The 25569-nt window shown below is 41.6% G+C and overlaps 1 protein-coding gene across 1 annotated transcript in view; it reads right to left on the bottom strand.

Annotated features, from left to right (window-relative positions):
- LOC126482135 (structural maintenance of chromosomes protein 1A-like) overlaps positions 1-25569 on the bottom strand; it is a 297330-nt gene that overhangs the window by 101545 nt on the left and 170216 nt on the right. The window contains exon 10 of the mRNA XM_050106111.1: positions 17782-17904. Coding sequence (XP_049962068.1) covers positions 17782-17904 — 123 coding nt within the window. The remainder of the gene's footprint in view (positions 1-17781; positions 17905-25569) is intronic.

Here is a 25569-nt window from a genome sequence, read left to right on the forward strand (position 1 = left end):
GCCTGAATCCATTTGTAGTGAGAATTGAACTGACTTTAGAATTGGACAAATACTCAACAATAGTATTCATTTCTGCAGGAGATGGTAGAAATCTAGATAGTGGCCAGTGGTACATTTACATGTTTTGTGCTGCAGTGCTGTCAACACTCACTAGGTCGTGACAGGAATGAAAGAGGATGTGTCACTTGCTGGTTCTATGCAGCCGATGAGAGAACAGTGGGCAGAAATATGTTACATGTTTGGTATCAAGACACATTGTAACATTTTCATGTCAGTATGGAAGTGAAATCTGATAAGTACTTGGATGAAGACATCTGTGTTCTCAGGTCCCATGGTAACTATAACTTTAGAAATCGCAACATATTCTGAAGAAAACCCCAAATATTTATGACAATGAAGATATAAATTTCACAGCTCTGCAATTAGGACATTGATTAAAAATAATGATACTAAAGATGACGCAGTTAGTAAGCAAAAAATGTAGAAAAGAAAATGGTCCACAAATTAATGTAAACCACTTTTTTCATTTATTTTATTTCTCCTTGTATTACTAAAATGTAACAATCAATAAATGCCATAAATTTAGAATAAGCACAATGTTAACTTTTTAGGCAGATATTTTATGCCAATAAAATAGTTTGTAATTTTGATTAGTCAGAATATGTTAAAAATAAATTTTTCTCAAGACGCCTCTTGAAAATAAAAGGGGGTCATCTTATAATGAGGGTCATTTTATTCTCGGGTCAATGCAATAATATGGTTCAAAGGCTGTCAGAAGAGACAGATAAGCTCCACTCTCTACAGACTTATTAACTACCTTTTGGCTTCTGAAACCATATTCAAGTGGCATGTGACTGTCACTCCCACAAATGATATATGTAAAGGATGAGCCAGACAATAGGAGATTTTACTTTATTATATGAGCCTCCAACCAGTAACTTCATTTTTCCATTGCGGCCAAGCCACGGCCGGCAGCGTTAGCTGCCTGTAAATTCTCCCGTCCCACGGTCTAGTAACAGGAAGTCAGCACCGACGAAGGGCACCTTGATCACGCGCCTCTCTCATGTGCTTACGAGGTAACGCCGCCCCAGGAGTCGCTTAGCAGGCAACGCTCTGGAAAGTTCCATGCCGCTTGCACGGTTTGCTCGGTCCTGACCAATCAGGGCGGAGGAAGCTGCGTGGCGCGTCGAACATACCCAGCCGCCCGTCGCCGGGCCCGCTCTCTTGTATTCTTGCTCACCCGCGAGTCGGATGCGCGCCCTGTAGCTTTGAACATCCCCCCGCTTCTCCCGGTGCGGCGGCACTGTGGACTTAGTTTTGGCAGACTACCACTTTCGGTAGCTTCGCGAACAATGTTCGCCAAATTGTAAGCTCTGGCTCACCCTCACCTCCCTAGGCCTATGTAGCCCCTTTTCATCATGCTTTAGCCAATAAATGGCCTTTCTCTAAAATTTACACTATTATTCCATAACGCCCACCGCCAGCCCATACCCGCCATCCTGTACAATTGGTGTCAGAAGTTTGGATACGTTCCCGTAGTGAGTTTGTCGCTACACTAAATTTTTCCCGGCAAGACGCCGTACACTTCGCGCATGGAATGCGCCAACCGGCCGCCACGTTTGCTGCACATGGGCCGTGGCTGCGCCAGTGAACATGCACAGGGCGCGCGCTGCAGCCCACGCTAGTCAGCCACGTGAGCCGCACGCCGCTGCGCTGCCCTCTGCCTGAGTTCGAGGGGCCTGCGCTGCGCGACCGGCCGGGCCGCCGTCATCCGCCACGCCGCCGCCGCCCGCCGCTGTCACCGACGCGCGAGGGGCTGCCGCCATCGCCGACCGGCCGAGCCAGCGCCGTCCGCCGCCAACACATTCGCCGCCACCACTGCGTCGCACCGCCTCCATCGCCATGTAAGTCGCCGCGATGCTTACAACTATAGCTTCGACGATCTTCCGCCGCTGGATTGAGAATCTTTGTGGCCGTTCTTTTTTTTTGTAACAATCATTACTTTTTTCTGGTCACTAGCGTCCCATAATATTGTGAACATGCCGATGGGAACACGAGCGACGGAACGGGATACCCCCGTAGAGGCACCTGCCTCGCAAGACCCACTCGAGGCCATAAATGCACAAATGCGCCAGTTATTCGCACAAAATCAGGAGCTACTTGAGCAAAACCGCGTCTTGAAACAGACGCTGGAAGCTAGTGCGCGAACTTCCATACCTGTGGCTAGCTCCACCCCTGTAACAAATGCTCAAACAGAGGCAACTAACACTATTTCTGTCTCTAATACAAACGCCACAATTTCTGCTAACATGGCGACTGTAAGCAATTTTCCTGCGGCTGATTTCATTCCCACCTTTTCTGGGAAGTCCCACGAAAATGTAGCTATGTTCTTACAAAATATTCGTGATGTGGGTCGCACGTGTGCCTGGCCGGATGATCTATTGGTCAATGTAGCCAGACACAAGTTGACAGGGGAAGCTCGAATGTTCATAGAAACGGTGGACGAATTGCGTGACACGCACGATTTTGAAGTATTGGCCCGCGGATTGACTACGCGTTATTCCGATACCAGAGGTACCGCATATTACAGAGATCAATTATCAACCCTTAGGCAGAAGCCTAATGAGGATTTCGATGCCTTTGCAGATCGCATACGAGCAGTGTCTTGTCGTACCTACAAGCTAGGTGAAAATGCCAGTGAAAACAGAATTTTGCGCTCAGAAGCCGAAGCGCGTGCAATTGATGCATTTGTTCGCGGTATTGACCCCCGCATCGGAGGAGAAGTCAAAGCTGCCGCCCCCACTTCTCTGTTTGAAGCTGTTCGTTTGGCAATGCTACGCGAAGAGGTGTTGCGTTTTTGCGCTGCCGCCCCGCGCCCAATGAACCCAGTACCGGTCCCAGCAAAAGAAGTATTTTGTCAGCGTTGTGGGAAGCCCAACCATACGGCAATGCGCTGTCGCGCGCCGTATTGCACTATTTGCCAGACAGTAGGTCACGCTAATAATGTTTGCTCCACAAAGTCACCATTTTCAAATCAGATGCGCGGCCACCGCCGCAACGCGGGGTCAAATCAGGGAAACGCTTGGGGGGCAGGTTCCGCCACCCACCCGCGCCCCCGACAAAAATAATACACCCGGTTAGGACCGAAAAATGTAAAGAGGTGGAACACGTTAGTCTATTTGGCGTACTCGGGAACAAATCAGTTAGAATTTTAGTTGATACTGGTGCTCAAGTTAGTGTATTGTTTGTGGAGAAAAATGATCGAAGGGTGTTACAACCACCCGCGAGGGCACGTACCTTACGTGACGCGGCTAGCACCCACGCGGTCCCTTAGCTGTCTGTGTCGTTTCTTCACTTTTCAGTTTCGCGACATAGTCCATCCTACCCACTTTCATCTTTCCTCTCTCAACACAACACATGAAGAGTCATACCCCACCCGCAAGGGCACGTACCTTATGTGACGCGACTGGCACCCGCGCGGTCCCTTAGCTGTCTGTGTCGTTTCTTCACTTTTCCATTTCGCGGCATAGTCCGTTCTACCCACTTTGATCTGTCAACTTTCAACAGACACAAAACTATTCAGCCCAGACTTTGATCTTCCATCTCGAAGAAGAGTTCACGAGAACAGTGTTCCGTGCTCTCTGACGACAGCTGATCAGGCAACGTCAGACGCGAACCGCGTCTAGCTCGCAGCTAAACGCCAGTAAGTGGAAATCTCTGTTCAAAAGCTTAAGCCTTCTTTGTTATCCCGTTGTATTTTCCGAAGGAATACCGACTATTGAAGTAGTAGCATTTAACTGTATGACGTGTCCCAGGACACTGCGATACAAGCAAGGATAGACGGAGTTTTAAGCAACCAGCTGGGCCCGAGGAGGCCAGCACTACGGAGTTACAAAGACGGGGAATTTGGTTGCAAAGTAAGTTAGTCGCAAGATGTTGAGAGGATAAAGACGGTGAATTTTGTCGCACAGTAAAGTTTTGTTTTAAGTGAGAGAAGTCGTGTTTTAGGAAGAAGTAAGTAGCAGCTATCTTACAGTCGCAGAATTGTCATTTACACAGTTAAGTAGGCGATAATGTCGTGTCAACGATGCGCCGTGCACTATACCTTCATAAAGGGAAAGTCCTCCAGAAATTACGCTCAGTTCAGTCTTCTCTAATTCAACTCCTTACACTTTCTGTTCCCACTATGGAAATCTCTAGGTTCTTGTCGAGTTTTGCTTTTCCCTACCAACGGCGTTGAATTCCTCCAGGGCCGTGTACCTTATACGTTGCAGTTAGCGCCCGCAGAGTGCCCAGCTGATCGATTTATTCCTTCAATTTTTGGTTTCGTAAATCGATCGCCTAGCTATCACTTTCGTCTACGCGTCAGTGGCTCTTGTCTCCATATGACTACTATAGTCTAGCAGCGTTCATCCCGCGCCCAGCCTACTCTCAGGCTGATTTACTACTAAAGATTAAACAGTGTCACGCCCTTAGGGGATCCACCCGTTCTTGGGTCCTTGCCATTCATCTCGTTTTTCCCTGTGTTATTTCCTGTTCCTGTGAGCACTTTTGACAAGTGCCACAGCAGACAGTCCGCCCATTTGTCAGATGTCTGCTTTCTGATATTCTGTCCTCCAAGATGGCTGAGCCTTTACAAATTACAGCAAGGCAACTGCTCCACCGAGTACCACACCTCGTCCGGAACCTAAGCCGTCTACCGACGATTCCATTACTGTGTGTTCCGGACTGCTAATTGTTACCCTTCGTTGGTCAGTTAATAGGGAGTGTCGGGGTTACCTTCCGGGGACAGGGAAAGTGAAGCTGTGGCAAGTCCGTTCTGCAGAGAATGCCGAACACACTTCTCCCTCCGGCGCCACAGTGAAGAACTGGAACAGTTCTGCAGAGAATGCCGAACACACTTCTCCCTCCGGCGCCACAGTGAAGAACTGGAACAGCAAGGAGGTTTCCCTGCCTTTGGGGTCTGTTTTCCTTTTTTTCTTTTTTTCTTCTCCGTTCCGAGCACTCCGAATCTTCTATTTCCTATCCTACTTCTCGTCAGAGTACTCAGCTATCCGTCCCTCTGTCCACTATGGACATCGTCGTGTTTTGTTTCTCTCCTCTCGTTAACAACAGCGTTGACATCCAACGACACAATCTACGCCCCACCTGCACCAAACTGGTGTCACTTTTCTTTGTCGATTTCACTTGATATGTCCGGCAAAAATGTTAATGCATGAGGAACTTTTTCTCACACTTAGAGGGTCGGCCCAAAGAGGCACTCAACCTTCTTTGTTTACCGATATGGAATATGCAGTAAATTTAATATGATATATGTGTACTTCACTTTTACATTTTCATGTTATGAACCAATTTACTGATGCATAATGCAATTTTAAACAGAACCCACTGTAACAGCTCATCTAGCTTTATGTCACGCGTAATCCCACTTCTATTTTGTTGCATTTGACAGTCATAGACCCCTCAGCTGCTGCGTGCAGCCCTGACAATGCGCTGGCTTTTGAAGTTATCTGCCGCGCGCCTTTCTGACGTAGCCTCCGCGCAGGTCTTTAGCAAACGGTTCCCGTTGGAACACCACTTATAACCTTTCATGCCACTACGCCTTACTTAGTATTCGCACCCCTTTAATTATGCTTTTATACCTGAAAGCTCATTCATGATTCCCTTGTCAGCTAACGTTCAAGTTTTACCTAAAAAATCAAATAATCACATCCTAACGTCAATTGATGATTTGCTAAAACATGAAAAAGGACAAATTTCTTACGTTCGCCTGTTGGCACACTTAAATTAATGGCAAACAGCCACGAACTAAACAAAAAGTAGAAAACAAAAACCTATCAGGCATGTGCCCTCCCTTAGTTTTAAGAGTGCAATTCTAATATCAACTAATGTGGAAAAACTAGTGTAGTGTAGTGAAGTGTTCCCTTAGTGATAACTCCCTTTTCAACTGTGTTTTGAAACATGTGGACCTCCCCTCATACCCCCCTGCGCTAAGTTCCAGTGCACGGACCTGGCCACGGCCACACCCCCTACCCGCCGGCAGCCTGCACGCTGCCCGCTGAGGATAACACACCACGCCGCCTCGTGCCACTCGCCCTCGCCGTGACTCATCAGTGGTGATATCTTTATATTTTCAACTTATTCTAACAAGAGAAAAAAAAAGACATTTTTACGTCAACTTAGCAACAAGAACACTTGACATGTCTATCTAATTCACACTGTTATGTTTTGTTCTAATTTTGTTTTGATATTCTATGATATTTTATGATGTTCTGATGTTTTACGATGTTTTGATGTTTTATGATGATTCTTGTATACATACAATATTGTTGACATGTGTAAGTCCCCTTGCGACCCTTAGGAGGTCTTTAGAGTCTCTACATCCTCCCATAGATTAAGACCCCTGCCGTCTTCCGTGAGAGCCATTCTTAACCAAGTAATGTTTACTTTGCTTTACAAGCTAAATTTGTTTACATTCAAATAATAATTACATTGAGCGGATTCACGTACGTTCTCTGCTCCCACGGAAGGGGGAGGAATGTAAAGGATGAGCCAGACAATACGAGATTTCACTTTATTATATGAGCCTCCAACCAGTAACTTCATTTTTCCATTGCGGCCAAGCCATGGCCGGCAGCGTTAGCTGCCTGTAAATTCTCCCGTCCCACGGTCTAGTAACAGGAAGTCAGCACCGACGAAGGGCACCTTGATCACGCGCCTCTCTCATGTGCTTACGAGGTAACGCCACCCCAGGAGTCGCTTAGCAGGCAACGCTCTGGAAAGTTCCATGCCGCCCGCACGGTTTGCTCGGCCCTGACCAATCAGGGCGGAGGAAGCCGCGTGGTGCGTCGAACATACCCGGCCGCCCGTCGCCGGGCCCGCTCTCTTGTATTCTTGCTCACCCGCGAGTCGGATGCGCGCCCTGTAGCTTTGAACATCCCCCCGCTTCTCCCGGTGCTGCGGCACTGTGGACTTCGTTTTGGCAGACAACCACTTTCGGTAGCTTCGCGAACAATGTTCGCCAAATTGTAAGCTCTGGCTCACCCTCACCTCCCTAGGCCTATGTAGCCCCTTTTCATCATGCTTTAGCCAATAAATGGCCTTTCTCTAAAATTTACACTATTATCCCATAACGCCCACCGCCAGCCCATACCCGCCATCCTGTACATATAGCTGTGATGATACAATATAACACAAGTAGAACTCATTGTGTTACAATAATGTTTTAATTGTACGTATTTGCTTACTTGTAACATGCACAAATGAAAGTTCATTGCTAAAGAAATTGTAGAAGTTACACTGATCTAATAAGAGCACAGAAATCAGCTGATCTCTTTTGATTTGTGTAATTCTACTCCAGTGTTTAAAAGATAATCACTTACTCTCCGAAAGAAACCTAAGTATCAACTTATATTTAAAAACAATATATTTTTCCCGCGTGGAAGTTTCCCTCTATTATATAAGTATCAACTTACATTGATGTCACTGATAAATTGTGATGAATATAGTGCAGGTACAACAAAATAATGAAAAGTAGTTTTTAGATAATCCTGACACCTACGTAATTAAAAAGTGGACATAAAATGACATGATCTTCGTTTAAATTAAGTGTGAACTATATTCCACGTTGATATTAATTCCAATTGTTGTAGTGGCACCATTTTCCTTTCCGAACTGTATGCAGAAATTCTACATCTACAACCATATTCCACAAGCTACCTTACAATTTGAGGTGGGGAGCACCTCTGCTACACTAATTCCCACTTCTTTGTTCCATTCAAGAAACCTGTGTGGGAAAACCGAATGTTGATAAACAGTATGTCACAACACGATCAACAAAAAATATAGTAACATGATCAACAAAAAATGTACACAGTTTATTAATTGCAGTGTCCAACATCTCACATGCTCCATTTGACAAGGTACACAGCTTATTGGATTGACTTAATTACACTATCCTAAATGCAAATTGATTGGCTGACAGAAGGGGTCAACCTGTGAAGTGTTAGTGCCAATCTTATACTACAGTGCCATTGCTCCACCGGTGCAGATACTAAAGTGGCAGCAAACGATGTTCTTAGATGTGTGATGCCCCTATTTTTTTTTTCTTTCTTTTCCTCTCTCTTTTTCCATTTTTGTACTATTAACTTGGGTGAGCATGGACCCAGCATTTCTCCAGCATTGGCAAAAGCAGTTGCACCTACAGAAGGAGCAGTTGCAACAGGATCAGATGCATGAGCTGATTAACCAGTATGTGAACTTGCTTCACTTTGTTACCTCACTGTTGACGGGCCAGGCACTCACTACACAGTTTTCTTCACCACCCCGGAAATTGTTTGCTGGTTGTCCAGCAGCATCGGTTTATATGTAGTTGTTCAAAATTTGAAGCCCTCTACTGAGCTTGAGAAAGTTACCCTTAATGAGCTTTGTCAGTTGCTAGTACAGTATTTCAGTCATCAAATGCATGTATTGGTACCACTGTTGCAATTTAAACCATATCACAAGTGCCCTGGATAGTCATATGTGGCCTGGATCACTGATGTGCTGGACGTCTTGCACAAGTGTCACTTTGAGTGTCCCAAATGTGCTGCGTTTATGCAGACTCCCTAATTCAAGACATGATTGTCTGGTTAGCTCCTGATCCCAAGGTTCAGATTGGGGTATTGACCTTGAGGGATTACGTACTTGCAGTGCTATCGAGTCTCTGACTACAGTCCTGTTTCACCTGGCTTCTAATGCAGAGATGGAGCACTTAGTGCGTACATCTAAGAACCAAGTGAATTAGTCCATGCCCGCCTCTTCCTGTGACAAGGAGTTGCCGAGTTTTTGCGCTACATACTGGTTGACAACCCCGAGCAGTCTGGCACAATGTTTGCACAGGCACTAGCCACGGGGTCTCCTGGATTTGCTGCATGCTGAGTCACATGCCACAGACCATCACAGATGCCATGTTTTCCTCCGGGTCAGCCATTTGGGCCCAGTTCTTCAAGCGGTGGCTGCTGGGTGTCAAGCTGGGTCACAAAGGTTGGCAGTTGTTTGTTGTGGATGTCAGCACAGAGCAGCTGACCCACCGTGCAGTCAGCTATGCTGATGCCCTGTTGGTCCTCCATGATCGCAATCTTCTGGTTAGTCAAGTGGCAGGGTTTGTGCAACACTGTTGTTGTTGGGGGGGGGGGGGGGGGGGGGGGGCACTTGCAGCAGCGTGCTCCCTGTTGCCGCTCCCTCCACATCCTCTCATCACCTGCAGTCTCAACCCATAGTGAAGCTTTCACCTGCACGTGTTGATGTGGAGCCCATGGATTTTGATCAGTACTCCCCCTCCTCCACCTCCTTGCTCCTAGCCATCAGAGGTGGCCCCGCCTCCACTGCTGCCAACAAACCCCCAACTGCCTCAGCCCCTGGGCCCTTTCATCAGAGCCAGTGGCGTCAGCATTGCTTCTTTGGCAGACAGTCTGCTACAGAATTCTCCATGGACCTATCTGTTTTTATGCTGAAGGTTGCAGCCCAAGGTTGGTCATTTTCACCCTACATGGCCTTTTCAAGGTGGAGGGATTTAGTAACCCTGCCAGTGAACATTGTGATGCAGGCAGACAAGCTTGCAGGGTAATGCAGTGGAACAGTGCGGAAATCTGCCATGTGGGGTGCACACAACACTTAGTATGGGGAGACCCACTGACAGAGATATTCACCTGCATGTGCCAGTGGACAAGTCTGGCCAGTGCTTACATAGAGTGCAACCATTGCAGACCTCGTCTTGCGCTTTACATTGTGTATTGCTGCCAAAAGCTTAGCAAATAGCTGTCAATGTGAGTTGTGTGCTGTTTCATTCCCATGCCCATTTCTCTGTGGGTTCAGATTATCTCCTCCCTGTAGATAGATTCACACCATCCACCACCTGATGATGCTAACTAGCTGTCTCAGAGAAATATTGCAGGATACACAAAATGTGATTGGTTATCAGACCTGGCAGCCATATAATGAATCAAACAGAAAACGTTTAGAAGTTAATTAATATAATCAATTTCTCTTCAAGTTATGCTTTGTATTGTACTGTATGTTAACCGGGGGCCTAGAAAAGACGGAGAGGCTCCATCCCCGGCGCAGCCGCAAGTAGTCCACAACCCCACGACAACTACTGCAGTCCACTTCACCCCTCTGCCAGCCCACACCGAACTACTCTTTCAGGGTTATTGTGCAGTTCGGTCCCCAGTGATGCAGACACAACTTCCTTATTACAATAATAAGCACACAATTCATATGATTATAGTTTCTTCTACAGAATCCATCAGTGTAGATGAGATGTCCTGAACCATTGATTGTGCATGCTTATAGAGCTTGTGCCACATGAATAACTATTCAAGATGTGCTGTCAAAACAGGATGATTAAGGTTTTTATCTCTTCTCTTGCAATAAGATGAAACGAGAGAAAAACATAACCATTTTGTGAATCACAAAGGTAAAATATTCTTTGGAATACAGAATTTGAGAAGAATTCTACTTTAAACATACTGTGTTCTCAACCCTAACTGCAGTTCTACCTAATATGTAAGGTTCTGATATTAATATAATAGAGGGAAACATTCTACGTGGGAAAATATATCTAAAAACAAAGATGATGTGACTTAACAAACGAAAGCGCTGGCAGGTCCATAGACACACAAACGAACACAAACATACACACAAAATTCAAGCTTTCGCAACAAACTGTTGCCTCATCAGGAAAGAGGGAAGGAGAGGGAAAGACGAAAGGATGTGGGTTTTAAGGGAGAGGGTAAGGAGTCATTCCAATCCCGGGAGCGGAAAGACTTACCTTAGGGGGAAAAAAGGACGGGTATACACTTGCGCACACACACACATATCCATCCACACATATACAGACACAAGCAGACATATTGGTCTTTAAATATGTCTGCTTGTGTCTGTATATGTGTGGATGGATATGTGTGTGTGTGCAAGTGTATACCCGTCCTTTTTTCCCCCTAAGGTAAGTCCTTCCACTCCCGGGATTGGAATGACTCCTTACCCTCTCCCTTAAAACCCACATCCTTTCGTCTTTCCCTCTCCTTCCCTCTTTCCTGATGAGGCAACAGTTTGTTGCGAAAGCTTGAATTTCGTGTGTATGTTTGTGTTTGTTTGTGTGTCTATTGACCTGCCAGCGCTTTCGTTTGGTAAGTCACATCATATTTGATTTTAGATATAATATGTAAGGTTCTTTACACTTGTTGTCAGTACACAGGATGTCTCATGAGGAATAGTAAATATTTTAGGAAGGGTGTTGTTGTATAGACTAACTCAAATAAAATACTGTGTGTGCCCAATTTTTATTGATTACATAAATATAACTGGTTACAGAGATAATTCTGCATATTGCTACTCCAGTTACTTTGATTTATGTTATTGATTGTCAGCTTTGTTTGGAAGTTAAAGTTGTGAGATTGTGCTTGAGTTTACACAACTGAGTATAAGTAGCTGACATGGTATTTATGAATGTTTTTGTAATGGATATGCTGTTGCTTATTGACAGTACAGTAGACAATTTCCTGACTGCAGAGTGCTAGATTCAAGTGCATTCACTTGTGATTTCACTAAACCCTGTTAGATGGTGCCACGCCTAGCAAGTATACCTTATCTGAAAATACAAATGAACAGGGGGTGGAATAAGTAGATGTTTCTCCGTTGGTAGAACATGGCCCTTCAAAAAGTAGACAAAGTAATTTTACATGTACACATACAAGAATAAGTTCCATTAAGTATGCACAGCCTTTATCCTTATAATTTACAGCGGATTAAACACCTTTGAGAAGAAGATGGAAGTATATGGTTGGAGTTTTGTCACTGGATAGTTATAAATCATCAAATTGTCTCTTTAATATTGTTTATTGATGACGGTATGAATAATAAGTAACTCACATTGGTGTAATGACAAAAACTTGCATGCTTTTGTCGAGATTCTCTCTAGGACACTTCTCTCTATATGTAAGGTGTAGTATGACAGGGAATCAGATGACTGGACCTGTTGTGTTGCCTCATCATCTTACAGGCCTCGTTATCTAGACTTTCATGAAAATGAGCTTCCAGCATTCTTGGAAGAAGTTCCTTTGTCTACAAGGATGGCTAGGTTCTTTCAACATGACAAGGTCCCCACCCAGTCTAGTCACCAAATTTGTGCCGCCAGAATATGTATCTGAAGAATGGGGTTCAGGCTACCTGATCTTCAATGATTTATTCACAGGTTATGCCATCTGGATTCTTTCCATTAACACAAGCTTTTCTGAACTGTGCACATGAGCTCTCTCTCTGCAACATAGCTCTCATTTTCAGAAACCTCCAGATCTCACCATTCACTCACTAATCCCTGTGCTCAACTGCCCATCCCATTCCTGCTCTCACTTTAGCACAATGCACACCTTCTATCCTGGTGCAACTCTCATAGCAATGATTTTGGCTAATACTTTGTACGCAACACTGACTAAAGCAATACCATGATAATTTTCAGAGTTTGCTTTGTCCTCCTTCTTATGAATTGGGCATATAATAGCCATGTTCCACTGGTCTGACATCTCTTCCTTTTCCCATATTTCCACTATCAGCTGTTGTACCAATCTTGTTAGATGTTTACCTCTACTTTCGATCATCTCTGCTGAAATGTTGTTGCTACCTGGAGCCTTATTATTCCTTAGGCTTTTAATTGCCTTCCTAACTTCCTCTACTGTTGGTATAGGTACAGGTCTTTCATCCTGACTAACATTCTGCCATGGTTGGTCACCCTCTGTTTCATTTTCTTCCAGAACTACTCTTTCTGTAGTGACATTCAGCACCTCACTGAAATATTCAGCCCATCAGTCTAGAACCTATTCTTCTCCTCCTATAAAATTTCCTTCTTTATCTCTGCAGAATACCGTATGTGGCTGGAAGCCTTTCTTCAGTTCCTGAACACTCTTGTAGAATTTTCTTACTTCTTGATCATTATACTCTTCTTCTAGCTACGTAATCCACTCCTCTCTAATTCTCATTTCTTTGTTCTGTAAATTCTATCAGCCTCTGTCCTTTTCTTCATGAATTCTTCTATATTAGATCTTTTGTCCTGTTTATCATTTTCTTCCTTGCTTCATTTCTCTCTTCCACTGTCATTTTACAATCTCCAATGTACCACCCTGCCCTTTTCAGCTTCTCTTCTAAACCTGAAACTTCTTCAGCAGTTTCTTATAGAGCCTCTTTAATCATACTCCACTTCCCTTTGATGCTTTTCAGGGCTTGGCTTTGTTTAGCCTCACACTTCTTCTGCAGTTCTGTTTAATACTTTTTGGATACTCCCTTCTCATTCAATCTGAAAACATTGTATCTTTACAGAGCTTTTCTTCTCCCTCTGGATCTATATACGGCTATCTGTTGTCTGTATTTCACTCTTACCATATAATGATCCAAATCGTAGTCAGGCCCCAGCAGCTACCAACTTCAAGGATTTCAGACACATGTTCCCTGTCGACTACCAAATGGCCAATTTGATTAAAAGTAGTGCCGTCTGGTGAGCGCCGTGTGGCTTTCCTTATGTTCTTTCTCTGGAGCCATGTACTCTTCACTACCACTGCATTGCCCATGGCAAAGTCTATAAGTCTTTGTCCATTTTTATTCGACACCTCATGCAAGCTTTCATTTCCTACTGTTTCTCTAAAGGCTTCTTCTATTCCCACTTTTGCCCTGAAGTAACCCATCACTATCTTTACATAATTCCTTGGTACGCCTTTTAATTCCTGTTCCAGTCGACCATAAAACTCATCTTTCACTTCGTCCTCATCATCTTCTGTGGGTGCACGCACACATGCTAGAGTGATGTTGAAGATGTGGGCCTTCATTCTCAAAGTACACATCCTTTCATTTAGAGGGTTAACATTTATGACTGCTGCTTTATACTTACTGTCTACAAGAAAGCCAGTACCACCTACTATACCACTGTCTCCTCCACTATACATAATTGTGTAATTACAACTTCTTATGGTCCCATCTCCTTTCCATCTGACCTCCTCCTATACAGTATTTCTCCATCTCTTGTTTGAGTCCATGTAGAACTCCAGGTTTGTTCAAAGTTCTTACATTCCAAGTAGCAAAGTATATATCATTTTTCCGTTTATGGTGTCCTTTTCCTTGCATGAGTTGTTCATCAGTATCATCAGTCCAGCTGTTCCTATCTTTGAGTTTCGTAACAATATGTTTTTTCTGATATGCATTTGTTAGCCCCATGATCAACCCACAACCTGGAGGGCTTGGATTTGTATTGGGTTTAGTCCCTTAGGGAGACTGGCTTCACCATGCCTCTAGAGCCCTCCCTGCCCTACGTTGTAAGAAATTGAAAATGATAAGGAAAAAGGATGGGCTTGGGATAGGATAGGACAGGAACAGGTTATCAATAGGACGTTGTGGGACACACTTTGTCTGACTCCTCTTCTTTGGCCTGTCCTGCATGGGTGGCCCTGCTGGTAGCTACGCTACCGCGGCATAGCCCTCTGGATCCAGAGCACCCAAACCACCTCACCAGCATGTAAATACAGGAGTAGCTCTGTCTATTACACAAAGAAAAGCCTGACCCCTAAGACAGTGAAGTGGGTAATGGAACTTTTTTTATGTTAGTGAACATAAACAATGTTAAAAAATTATTTAATTTGTTACATAATGTACATGTGCTACTTCAATGGCACAGTGCATGGACACACACTCCTATCCACACCCCTCCGCACACAATGCTTGGCAGCAACGCTGTGCGTGCCAACACTCTGTGCAGGGGTGGGGTGTAGTTTGGGGGAGGGGGCAGTTTGGAATAGGGCACATCATAAGCTACACTTGCCCAATCAGCAAGACACATGAGGGCAACTGACTTTATTGCACATACAATAGCTTACTAGCTCACTATCAGTCATTATAACAAAACTACTGACATGCGAATAGTCACGTGTGATAACTAGTTATTCATAATTAGAATCAATCAATGCATAAAAATACTTTGATATAGAGATACGATATGAAACGATCCCATAGGCTCAGTTGTTTGTTTTCTTCTCATGCTCGATACACACTTGGAACAGGAAGAAATCCTAACATGTGGTAGCACACTAAGCACCTTCTGCCGTGCAGTTCACAATAGTTTGCCATAGATGCAGGTTTGTTCTGCCTTCCGTTTAAGCTACAAAATTCACTTGAATTATATATTCTTAAAAATACAACAGCCATACTATAAATATGAGAAGTTTTGTGCTGTTGTTGTGGCTGTTTATATGGCATGCCTACCAGAAGTTTACATCACTCTCCACAGAAACTAGTGCCATGAAGGCAACTGAAATGTGATAGTGACACCACTCTTGGTTCTCAATGGAGAGAGGAGAAAACTTCCAGGTGGCATAAATCTTTCAAATATATGGAAGAACAAAATTTCCATACTCAATGTAATTCTATTCTTTTATTTCTTGTAAGATCTATAAAAGTGTTCATCATGTAGACAATAAAATCTTCTGAAGACACTAATCATGTCCCATCTGCACAATGAAATTGATGATTTTAACATTTTGGCTTTGATACCAGAAACAAATAACAGAAGCATGCCTGCACTGCAGTAGGAAGCTACAGGGTTAAACTGTGGGAGATACTGTGACTATCTCTTTAATCTATATTACAGCATGGCTAACCCAGACACAGTCATCCAATCCCAGTTGCAGATTACGAGGTGCGGCTAGAAAAAAACCGGACTGATGCTGGAAAAAACATTTATTTACAATTATTTACAATTTCATGTTATCTCCTTCAATGTACTCTCCTCCTCGGTCTCTACACCGCTCCATACGAATTTTACACTGTTCATAGCAATGCTGCAGATCATTTTCGGTAAGTCCATACATTACTTACGTCGCTTTTTCTTTTACTGCTTCAACAGTCTCAAATCTAGTTCCTTTCAAAGCTGACTTGACTTTAGGGAAAAGAAAAAAGTCACAGGGGGCCAAATCAGGTGAGTAGGGTGGATGATCTAAGATGGGAATGTTGTGTTTTGCCAAAAACGTCTTCACTGACAACGCACTGTGAGCTGGGGCATTGTCTTGGTGAAAGATCCATGATTTTTTCTCCACAAATCGTTCCGTTTTCTCCGTACTCGCTCACGTAGGGTAGCCAGGACGCTAATGTAGTAATGCTGATTCACTGTTTGTCCCTCTGGTACCCAATCAATGTGCACAATCCCTTTGATGTCAAAAAAAAAAAAACAATCATCATTGCCTTGAATTTCGATTTTGACATTCGTGCTTTTTTTTGTCGTGGAGAACCAGGAGTTTTCCAATGCATCGATTGGCGTTTAGTTTCGGGATCGTAAGTAAAAAACCACGATTCATCGCAAGTAATAACATTTTGTAAGAAGGTGGGATCACTTTCAATGTTTTCCAGGATGTCAGAACAAATCATTCTTTGGCGTTCCTTCTGTTCAATTGTGAGACACTTTGGAACCATTTTTGAACACACTTTGTTCATGTTGAAACTTTCATGAAGAATCTGCCTAACACTTTCCTTGTCAACTCCTGTTAACTCAGACACTGCTCTGATTGTTAAATGGCGATCTTGTCGAACAAGTTTACCGATTTTTTCAATGTTTGCATCAGTTTTTGCTGACAATGGTCTGCCAGTGCGAGTGTGATCACTGGTGTCTTCGCGGCCATCTTTAAATCGTTTAAACCACTCAAACACTTGTGTTCGCAATAAACAATCATCGCCGTACACTTGTTGTAACATTACAAACGTTTCACTTGCAGATTTTCCTAGTTTGAAACAAAATTTGATGTTAACACGCTGTTTTTTCTGTACACTCAACATTTTCAGACGCACAGACAAAACATCAACTACTTAAAACAGACACCACGGGCAGACTGAGTGCAGGAGGCAGATGAAACTCCAGCAGTAGGCGGAGCGAGAGTCACGTGACAGGCCACGCGACTTATAGCCCTATTGCATTCGTTTTATTGTTTCACCAGTACTAGTCCGTTTTTTTTCTAGCCACACCTCGTATCTATCAACAGCTTCCAAGACCAACACAAACTTCATTTCCAATGCTTCATTAATTAATATGCTGACTGAATCTACTCATTAAGAGCTACAATCTTATGTTACAAAGGTTTAACACAGTAAGACAATTGTTATTACAGTCAGAAACTGTGTATATGTTTTGCAGGTAGCATAACTCATGGGACACAAAAATACCCAGACAATATTCATCCAGAATTTGAGAATAAGAGCATTTAGTGACTTCCTGAAATATTTTTCTCATTGACTTGCCCCCCCCCCCCCCCCTTCCCCCCTGCCTCCTCCCAACACAAAACAATGAAAGGAGAAATGTTTACCGTTTACAACATTTTTGCTGTTCATTCAGTAAAACATCAGCATCATGCATGACATTTTAATTTATTACTTCTTTAGAAATAACTATTCACAACATGTTTTGCAGGCAGTATCTACATAAACCACTGAATGTACTTGTAGACTTATATCTTTGTATGACATATAGTTCAAGAGGTATGACATCATAAAAATTGAGATGCACTGAAAAACTAACTATTGCTTAGAATCGAGCACAAATTGCCCAAACTATACTGATCTCGTATTTGACAATGAGAGCACTTAGCTACTTGGTATTTTGGCAACTTTTATGAGTGGCATAATGCTTGTATCACATTTATTGTTTATCTACAAACTTTTTTTTTATAATTAAGTAGATTTTATCATTAAAATATTTAGCAAATACTGTTATAGACATACTTTGCTCTCGAACAAATATTTTATATGCCACTGGTGCTGCTGCTTCAAATTTGTTTCAAGAACTTCCATAGTTGTTGATAACATCCACTTCTCATGATCTCTGGTACTGATTCTCTTCTCTATCTGCAAAATTGAAAGCACTCTATGTAACCTGATACTGCCAAAGGACTGTAATTAAGGAATGTGAATGTAGAAAGGAGTTTCTTTCTTCATTCGAAATGTTCCCTATTCAAGTACCAACTGTTGGGTAAGAAATTGCTAATTTACAGCATTGCCGTTTTTTAACTATTGAACATAAATATGTTTTCTTTTTCATAGTTCTGATGCCACTCTGAACAGTAATCAAAATAAGATCAACAAAAATGACGTACACAGTTACACTCTAAAAATTACTTCACAGTAAGGAAAGAACTGAGTTCCACAAGTGCTTCACAGGCTTTTTCAGAGCAGACTAGAAGTTGCACACACAGGTCTATGATCTCAAATATGGACATACAGTGGTTGCAAGCTTGTGAAGTAGAGGGTAATTTAGAGTGAGAACAATCCTTACAGAAATCTATGAAATTTATTGTGTTAAAATGGCATCATTAACATGAAAGAGAAAATATCCACTATCATCACAGTATGGTGAGTGGCGTTGCTTGCAATCAAGCAACGACAGATTAAAATCTACAGCTTGTGCTACATATCACTGTCTGCCTATCTCATTTTATCACGACACTTGTGCTTGCCAAGCTGCCTCCTGAACACATATGATACAGATGTGTTGCCCATAACAGCACTCCTCTTGTAAACTTAGTATGTACTGGTTCACTATGCACTTTCATTGCAGCAATTCTTCATTGTAAGTAATTTTGCATTAAAATTAAAAATAAAAAAACTTGGATTCACATATCCCCCCCCCCCCCCACAATCATTCTCAAATGATTGCAGGGGAACTAATCGGTAAAACATTTTGAGTCTTCTCAATCTTACAGTCTCACATCACATCACAGTTTGATGATGTGTGGCTGTCTATTCATCAGTGGTCATATTTATTATGATTTAGAAGTTTAGTAATTCACTGCCCATCATCTGATAAAATTAGCAGTGAATTTTGAGTGTGAAGTGTGATAACTAATGTAAGGGAAAGAGTAACTGGCAGTCTGAAATTGTCTTTTTTTTGACATTCATCCACCTAAATTTACGAAGTGTGTTATATAAATACTTATGTATAAGTGTATTATTGTAACCCTAAATACATATGCCTAGAAATGACTTTCAGCTGTATAACTTTCAGCTTGTCCAATGTCTTATGAATAAGCTGCTTTGTAGACAACAGGACCAATGAAAATACAATACAATGCAATACAACATCTCTTAGCAGTCTTTCAAAATCAGCTGCAGTCATCCGCAAGAGATTTTTGAATCCTATTCTGTCCTTACTTAAAGAGTCAAGATCATGCCCCTGAGAGAAATTAATGAATCCCTTTCCATCCTCCATTTTTACAATTCAAGAGCATTGTGTGCATGCCTGTTTCCTTCTTTAAGATCATGAATACAGTAATGTTTATGAGTAATGTTGCTACTTTTCAGCTGCTGAACTTTATGTTATATATTGCTGCATACGCAACAGCAATGTATTGAAATAACTTTTACATACCTTTCTTGCCTGTTGAGATTTGTCTTACGTATAATTTCAAAGTGTCCAAACAATTAACATTTACATATGTTAAGGCATATACATAATAAGTGTGCCATGTCGAACGTATTCAGCCAATTGTACATCAAAAGAAGTAGAGCATTCATACGCAGTCAGTTTGGGCAGGACTGCACTGTGACATGCAGAGCTGCATCGCACATAGTGGTTTCAGTTGTAGCGCATGCAGGGCCACAGCTTGAGTAAGTCAAGATTGCAAGTGCCGTAGTTATTGTGCTGTACTCTCATTTAAACAGAGAGGAAAAATCAATTGTTGGTGGGTAACATGAAAAGTAAAATGTAGGACAATGTGCAGTGTAAACAGTCTTTCCAGTGAACTGCTTGCTTGCAAAAAGAGACGGTCCAAAAATGTTTATCAAAGACTCTGAAGATTTGTTGTATCTGAACCATGAATACTGAACACAGCCAACACCACTCACAACCTATTTCCAATCTCTTTTTTAATTTCATTTTTATTATTTTTTTTTATAGGACAATTATTATCCCAAGCTTCGAATAATGTTTGCTTTTGTCTATAATGTTCTTTATGTTCTTTAGATTCTTTGCATTTTGACTACATACTTACTGAGAACACATTGTCATAATATGAATACAGGCAGTCACAGCGTCACAGCAGCTGCAACAAAAAGCTGCTTATGAATTATGAGCGACCTTGTGAATTGTCACGCCGTATTCGGGCACTGTGATATATTAACTTGCTGCTTGTTGTTTCCTATTTTGAGTAGTATTTGAGACACTGATGAAATACTGTCCCACAGTCACCAGATTCAAGATGCAATGTCACGGACTCAAGGCACAATGTTGACATCCATGTTAAACTTATGATCAAGACAGTATAGCAATACTGTGTTGATGATTTTGAATTAGATCAATGCACATCTCAATAAATGGCTCAAGCACCATGTAAATACAGGGTTATTACAAATGACTGAAGCGATTTCACAGCTCTACAATAACTTTATTATTTGAGATATTTTCACAATGCTTTGCACACAAATACAAAAACTCAAAAAGTTTTTTTAGGCATTCACAAATGTTCGATATGTGCCCCTTTAGTGATTCGGCAGACATCAAGCCGATAATCAAGTTCCTCCCACACTCGGCGCAGCATGTCCCCATCAATGAGTTCGAAAGCATCGTTGATGCGAGCTCGCAGTTCTGGCACGTTTCTTGGTAGAGGAGGTTTAAACACTGAACCTTTCACATAACCCCACAGAAAGAAATCACATGGGGTTAAGTCGGGAGAGCGTGGAGGCCATGACATGAATTGCTGATCATGATCTCCACCACGACCGATCCATCGGTTTTCCAATCTCCTGTTTAAGAAATGCCGAACATCATGATGGAAGTGCAGTGGAGCACCATCCTGTTGAAAGATGAAGTCGGCGCTGTCGGTCTCCAGTTGTGGCATGAGCCAATTTTCCAGCATGTCCAGATACACGCGTCCTGTAACGTTTTTTTCGCAGAAGAAAAAGGGGCCGTAAACTTTAAACCATGAGATTGCACAAAACACGTTAACTTTTGGTGAATTGCGAATTTGCTGCACGAATGCGTGAGGATTCTCTACCGCCCAGATTCGCACATTGTGTATGTTCACTTCACCATTAAGAAAAAATGTTGCTTCATCACTGAAAACAAGTTTCGCACTGAACGCATCCTCTTCCATGAGCTGTTGCAAACGCGCCGAAAATTCAAAGCGTTTGACTTTGTCATCGGGTGTCAGGGCTTGTAGTAATTGTAAACGGTAAAGCTTCTGCTTTAGCCTTTTCCGTAAGATTTTCCAAACCGTCGGCTGTAGTAGGTTTAGCTCCATGCTTGCTTTATTCGTCGACTTCCGCGGGCTACGCGTGATACTTGCCCGCACGCATTCAACCGTTTCTTCGCTCACTGCAGGCCGACCCGTCGATTGCCCCTTACAGAGGCATCCAGAAGCTTTAAACTGCGCATACCATCGCCGAATGGAGTTAGCAGTTGGTGGATCTTTGTTGAACTTCGTCCTGAAGTGTCGTTGCACTGTTATGACTGACTCATGTGAGTGCATTTCAAGCACGACATACGCTTTCTCGGCTCCTGTCGCCATTTCGTCTCACTGCGCTCTCATGCGCTCTGGCGGCAGAAACCTGAAGTGCGGCTTCAGCCGAACAAAACTTTATGAGTTTTTCTACGTATCTGTAGTGTGTCGTGACCATATGTCAATGAATGGAGCTACAGAGAATTTATGAAATCGCTTCAATCATTTGTAATAGCCCTGTACATATATAATCCAGACTACTGAAGGTGCTTTATAATAAATTGAGGCAATATGTGCATGTCAAGATATAAATTGCATTAATTCAGTTTCAAACAGACATAAACCCAAACTTAATCAATATAGTAAACGTCAGTTGCATTATGTTATTGATTAATAATGTTATAATTCTTCTACACTTTTTTTAAATGCATTATAGTAAGTTTCTGGCTCTTAAGTACTTGAACTTTAAACACTTTTTCCTTCTTTTAGGAGCCATGCCACCTGAGGGTGTAGGGAGTGACCTAATACTAGCCTGAGTATGTTGCATGCAGTAAATTGCTACCAGTAGAGAATATGAAACACAGCGAATTAAAAGACACTTTTGAAAGCAGTCATGTAAAGTTCACTGGAAAATACACTGAATTCTTCAAATGCAAATAAGCTGCACTCATACATTCATGCGTGCATTCAACAGGCTACATTTTCCAGTCAACTGAAGCTGGTGTTGTAGCTTCATATCAAATCACTCTTCAAGTCACTGAAACCAAGACATCTCTTAAAATAGGAGAGGATAGATCAGTCTTTCATTACTAAACATGGTGAAGCTAGTTCTAAGAGCAACATGTGTAAAAGATGAGTAAGATAGCGCATCTCAGCCAACAACCAACAACAAAATTAGAAATCACATTGGGGACATGTGTTCAAAAATTTTGGACATGGTACTCAACGAAGTAAGATCAAGACTTTTTGCCACTAGATTTGTAACTAAATAATTCTCCACCTGAAAATGATGGTGTGAACCACTGAATTGGATAGTGGAAAAATAAATAAATGACAGGTGCATAAAACTGTACATTTATAGATGAATCGACCAATATTGCATCTTGTTTCCAGCTGCCTATCTATTTTTGAAAACAAAAAATGATGACCTGAAACAATAATAAGTGTTCTTGCAATCGCTGGACACTACCATATGTGCTGATGATGTTATCTGATCAGTGAAGAATAAGAATACTGTTGGGGGAGGGGAGGGGAGGGGGGGGGGGGGGAGATGCACAGATTGAAGTTAGTAGGTGTATGTACAGGCAGAGCACCTGAGCACCTCCCATTTCAGGGTTCGCTCTGGATTCCACACACTGGTGAAAGGACTTGCTCCAAATGCAACATTCAGCCATTGCATTATATGCCATTATACTTTGGCAATGAAAACACTTGCACCTGATTTGTTAAATGTACCTACTCATGTAGTGACAATGAGGCAAGGTGTTGCATAGAGTGCTCAAGCTTCAACAAGAAACCACTTTGTTTCTGGAAATGGTAACGAATGGAAATGAGAAGACTTATATGCCAAAATAATACATAATATATTTATTTCCGAAGTGCCTTGTGATTTTATTTGTAGAAGCACACTTCACAATGACTTGTTACGAAATAAGGCATAATTCTCACAGTACAAGAGAAAGTTGCCAGTTTTCTTTGCAGATTGGAGCTTTACCAACACAGGCTGAAATTCAAAAAGTTTCAATGTTCCCAGAACTGAAAGGAAATTCAAGAAATTTCAATGTTCCCAGAACTGAAAGTGATGCTCTATGCCAGCAGTGAAAAATACTCTTTCATACATGATGTAAATCAATAATAAATTACAGCAGTTCAAAAGAGAAACGCTTTTTGCATACTACACATGAAGTCTTTTTTATTTATCTTGTTCACCCAGATGTGTTTTGCATTAGTTACAAAGAAATATGTAGTGGGTGTCCCAAAATACTACATGATTCTTTTCATTCACACATAACAGGTTATTGTTTGCGCATATAGGATACAGATCTAAAACAGTTCATTGAGGTTTTTTGTAATAAAATGGAGAAGTACTTACAAATCAGCATATAATTCATTATTTTTAAGCCAAGAAGTATTCACAGTTCAGCATCTAATTCATTATTTTTAACCCAGGCAGCTTCCTCTCATGTGGCAAACTGGTTGTCAGTTTGCACTTTTCTTTTTGGTCACTGCTTTCAAGGTATAGCAATTTAACTGCCGTTTTTTGTGTGTTTAGTGGCATTTCGTTCTGGAAGTGTTGCCAAATTTCACATGTTTCACTTTCAACTTTTTTTTTTTTTTTTTTTTTTTTTGAATGTATGTGTGCACAGGTAAGTTCTGTTATCGTTGTTGTTGTTGCTTGTGTGTGTCAGTGGATTTTCGTTATTTTTTTACATACATTTATATTCTTGTGAGAGGAATGGGATTTTAGATCATTTATTGGGATTACCATCTATTACATGATCAATCAGTTAAACAGTCAGTAGTTAGTCATATTCACTTGGTCACTTAGTAGTGATCTTCCTTTCAGCCTTTGCTTTGTATATGTCTAATTTCCTTGTAAGGTTAGGAAGCGTCTTTCATTATTTATTCTATTTTTTTCTTATAGGGTTAGGAGCTGTCTTTCATTATTTATTCTATTTTGTCATAAATGTTCCGCAAAAGTTGAGGGCTTGTCCCATATTTCCATATGTTCTTTGCACCAGGTGTTGAATGTTCTGCTGGTTTGTCTTACATATCTTCCATCACGTGTTGCATTGTGGGTTGGTATATTCCTGCTTTCTGGTAGATGTCTGGTATATTCTTTTGGACTGAACTGTCTGCTTTGAATGCCTTGTCTTATGAAAATGTTTTTTTTTTTTTTTTTTTTTTTTTTTTTTAAATGTGTGAATTTGTACTTGCAGGTCATTGTGTACCATCTAGAATCTTATTTCTCATTTTCAGGTATTCTCTGTGTTGCTGTTGTTCTGTTGCTGGGTGTGCTTGTTTGTGTGGTGTTTTGTTGTTCTGCTGTTTATGGCTGAGTATGTGTCATGTTTATTGACTGTACTTGTTGTTCAATTTTTTTGTTTAACTTTGTGATTAGATTGCTTTTGGACCCACCATTTGTCCCTATTTGTGCGACGATGTCTAATTTGTTGTCTAGTTCTTTCTGTGAGTTTTCTGTGCTGAGTGGTATTGCATTGAGTCTATGAAGCATGTCGCTGACTGCTGACTGTTTCTGACTGTAGGTGATTTGAAATCTGATATATGACAGTGTCTGTTGTTGTAGGTTTACTGTAAATTTCAAAATTATGCTGTTTGTTTCTTTTTTATGGCTATATCTAAGAATTTTATTTGGTTTTCATGTTCTTTCTCCATTGTGAACCTTATATTTTTGTTTATTGTGTTTATACCTGCTTGAAACTGATCAATTTTTGCTGGAGATTCAACAGTTAAACAATGGATATCATCAATGTATCTGATCCAATAAAGTATGTTGTAAAACTTAGTCATAATTATAGAATAATAAATTTTGTCACTACTTTCCTAAAACGGAGAACCAACTAGTAAATGCCTGGCTTTTAAAACTGTTTTCAGTGAATGAAGAAATGTTTGCAGAAAGTGAAGTTCCAGCCAAAGCAGAATTTCTGGGACTGTCTGCAGGTAACACACTGAAAACACATTACTTTAAAACAGTATAACCAAAATTTTGAAGAAAGACTGGAGATGAGTTTACATTATTATAAGAAAAATCACTGAGAATATTGATCCCATTCTCCACAACTTATAGGTATGAAACTAGATTTACAACTGATAGAAAATGAAAGTAAATAACCGACTGAACTCGGAACACAATTTACAAAATTGTGCACTGGCTGAGACCAAACTGAATATAAAAAAAGGTTCATAGAAATAACCAGTACCGCCCATCTCATTGATTTAATCATTTCTGGTCTCACAAGGAGAAGGCCTTCAACACGTCCAACCAATTCGGCTCAAATTTGGCAGGTCACCTTTTTACAAGCTAAAACAAAGAACTATACGATATTTTGGCTCTACA

Source organism: Schistocerca serialis, chromosome 5, assembly GCF_023864345.2.
Source record: "Schistocerca serialis cubense isolate TAMUIC-IGC-003099 chromosome 5, iqSchSeri2.2, whole genome shotgun sequence".
Classification (NCBI taxonomy): Eukaryota; Metazoa; Arthropoda; class Insecta; order Orthoptera; family Acrididae; genus Schistocerca; species Schistocerca serialis.